This window comes from Lipotes vexillifer, unplaced genomic scaffold (assembly GCF_000442215.2).
Source record: "Lipotes vexillifer unplaced genomic scaffold, Lipotes_vexillifer_v1.1 scaffold1176, whole genome shotgun sequence".
Taxonomy (NCBI): domain Eukaryota; kingdom Metazoa; phylum Chordata; class Mammalia; order Artiodactyla; family Lipotidae; genus Lipotes; species Lipotes vexillifer.
The window spans coordinates 131,281-133,668 of record NW_006795223.1 but is presented as its reverse complement, the minus strand read 5'-3'; the positions used below and the strand labels follow the sequence as shown (position 1 = coordinate 133,668).

At 40.2% G+C, this 2,388-nt stretch overlaps 1 protein-coding gene across 1 annotated transcript; it reads left to right on the top strand.

Annotated features, from left to right (window-relative positions):
• The first annotated feature begins 1,310 nt into the window (after positions 1-1,310).
• On the top strand, positions 1,311-2,150 carry LOC103086775 (transmembrane emp24 domain-containing protein 5). The gene has a single exon (XM_007467564.1). It carries the CDS (start codon positions 1,406-1,408, stop codon positions 2,081-2,083), a length of 678 nt encoding a protein of 225 aa, XP_007467626.1. The 5' UTR covers positions 1,311-1,405; the 3' UTR covers positions 2,084-2,150.
• Positions 2,151-2,388: the final 238 nt, after the last annotated feature.

Below are 2,388 nucleotides of genomic sequence, written 5' to 3'. Positions count from 1 at the left end.
AAACAATTTCAAAAGCCCTTACATTATTCTCTGACCCTAGAAATAAGGACAGTTGAATGGAAATTATGAAAGAAAAATGAAAATAGGATAAAATTTTTCTTCATAAGCAGTATATGCTAATTGAATAGGAAATAATATTGACCATGTCTGAATCCAAAAGTTGGCTAAGCAAAATATTCAAACAATTGAAATACCTGAAAGGTAAAAATGTGATTTAGTAAAAGTCCCATTTTATTATTAATTGCTGAAGTGAGAAATAGATCTATGAATTCCAATAGTTTCCCTTTTCCATTCCCAGTAACCACGATTCACTGCAAATTAAAATCTGGTAATGCCTTTGTGAATATCCTCTAAGTTATAAAGACTTGGTAAATTTATGAGTCTGAGCTAGTTACCTCAAAAGGCTTAAGAGGAAGATAACCAGAAGTTATGGTTAGCAGAAAGATTTATTAACAAAAGAAAAATTACAGGTCTAGAAGCCTAAGGGTCTTACTTTGAACGTTCACAATTATTTTGGTAGAACAGAACAAACTATGACTTGAGGAGGAAGGTAGTTGTTAAAAATCTATATACTTTACTGGGAGGGATAATCATACAGGGCTCTCGCATCCTGGGGCCAGAGCTTATTACTTAGATTGTGTATGAAATAAGATCACTTATTTAATGTTTGGCTATTTATTTTTTAATTATGTCCAGACAGAGTAGAGCTCAAGAGATATGGAATTAAATAGGCAAGTAATTAAATCCTGGAGAAATAAACAGTCCTAGAAGTACTAGGCAGGTCTAGGCTCAAACAGACCTTGGAGGCTCAACAGGGAAGAGAAAAGACCAGGAAGATAGAATCAGTCTGAGCAGGCAGCAGGGTTCAGGAACCTGATAAAGCAGAATAAGTCAGCACCAGTATCTGGGCAACGCTGAGAACAGAGAGCATCTGAGAGCATCAGTGGTTCACCTCTTCCTGCTCGGCATCCTGCCTAGATGTGGGCTTGCCTGGACTGGCCAGAGTGAGGCCAGAGGATGGGAGGTGAAGTCCAGTTAACTCAAAAGGGCCGGTCATTTAAAGTACCTTCTTTGGTCCAAGCATGGATTAATTAAATGGTTGCTTGTTTAAAAGTGGGAAACTTGGCTCACTCTTCTGTATATCAACAAATATTTCATGAGCTCCCTCTCTGTGCTGCTGCTGTGCTAGCCAGGAAGTGTAGCCTGCATCTGTATCTGCAGCTCCTGATTCCTGAGGCCCCTGCGTGCAGGAAGTGTCAAAGTGGTCATTATTTTACAATGAACCAAAAAGAATACATGTGCTGCCCTGCCAACCACGAGGAGTCCAAGGAGGAAAAAGCGGAGCATAGGCGCCTATAACCCACGCCTCCCACGCCTTTTCCAGCCCGAGATCGCCCAGGCAGGGATGGGCGTCAAGATCTGGCTGCCCTTCCCGGTGGTCCTCTTGGCCTCTCAGCTGCTGCCTGGGGCGGCCGGCTTCACGCCCTCCTTAGACAGCGACTTCACGTTCACTCTTCCGGCCGGCCAGAAGGAGTGTTTCTACCAGCCCATGCCCCTGAAGGCCTCGCTGGAGATCGAGTACCAAGTTTTAGATGGAGCAGGATTAGATATTGATTTCCACCTTGCCTCTCCAAAAGGAAGAACCTTAGTTTTTGAACAAAGAAAATCAGATGGAGTTCACACGATAGAGACTGAAGGCGGTGACTACATGTTCTGCTTTGATAATACATTCAGCACCATTTCTGAGAAGGTGATTTTCTTTGAATTAATCCTGGATAATATGGGAGAACAGCAAGAACAAGAGGACTGGAAGAAATACATTACTGGCACAGATATGTTGGATATGAAACTGGAAGACATTCTGGAGTCCATCAACAGTATCAAGTCCAGACTAAGCAAAAGTGGTCATATCCAAACTCTGCTTAGAGCATTTGAAGCTCGTGATCGAAACATACAAGAAAGCAACTTTGATAGAGTAAATTTCTGGTCTATGGTTAATTTAGTGGTAATGGTGGTAGTGTCAGCCATTCAAGTATATATGCTGAAGAGTCTATTTGAAGATAAGAGGAAAAGTAGAACTTAAAACTCCAAAGTAGAGTACTTAACATTCAAAAAAAGGGGCAGAAAAATGCAATAAACTGTTACAGTCAAGACCATTAATAGTTGTTTGCAAAACGTTTTCATAAGTGTGAAATAAATATTAATTTTAACGTGAAAGGAAAGGCTTCACTTTCATCTGTGCAAGTAATCTTATTGTTCCAGTTGTACTTAAGTGTATAACAAGTATTTTGCAGGTATAAATGAATGAAGCCATATTAGTAACGGCAGTTTCCTACGTTTGAAAAAATTTTGCAAATGTCATAGGTGATTTAAATAAATGAACTTTGG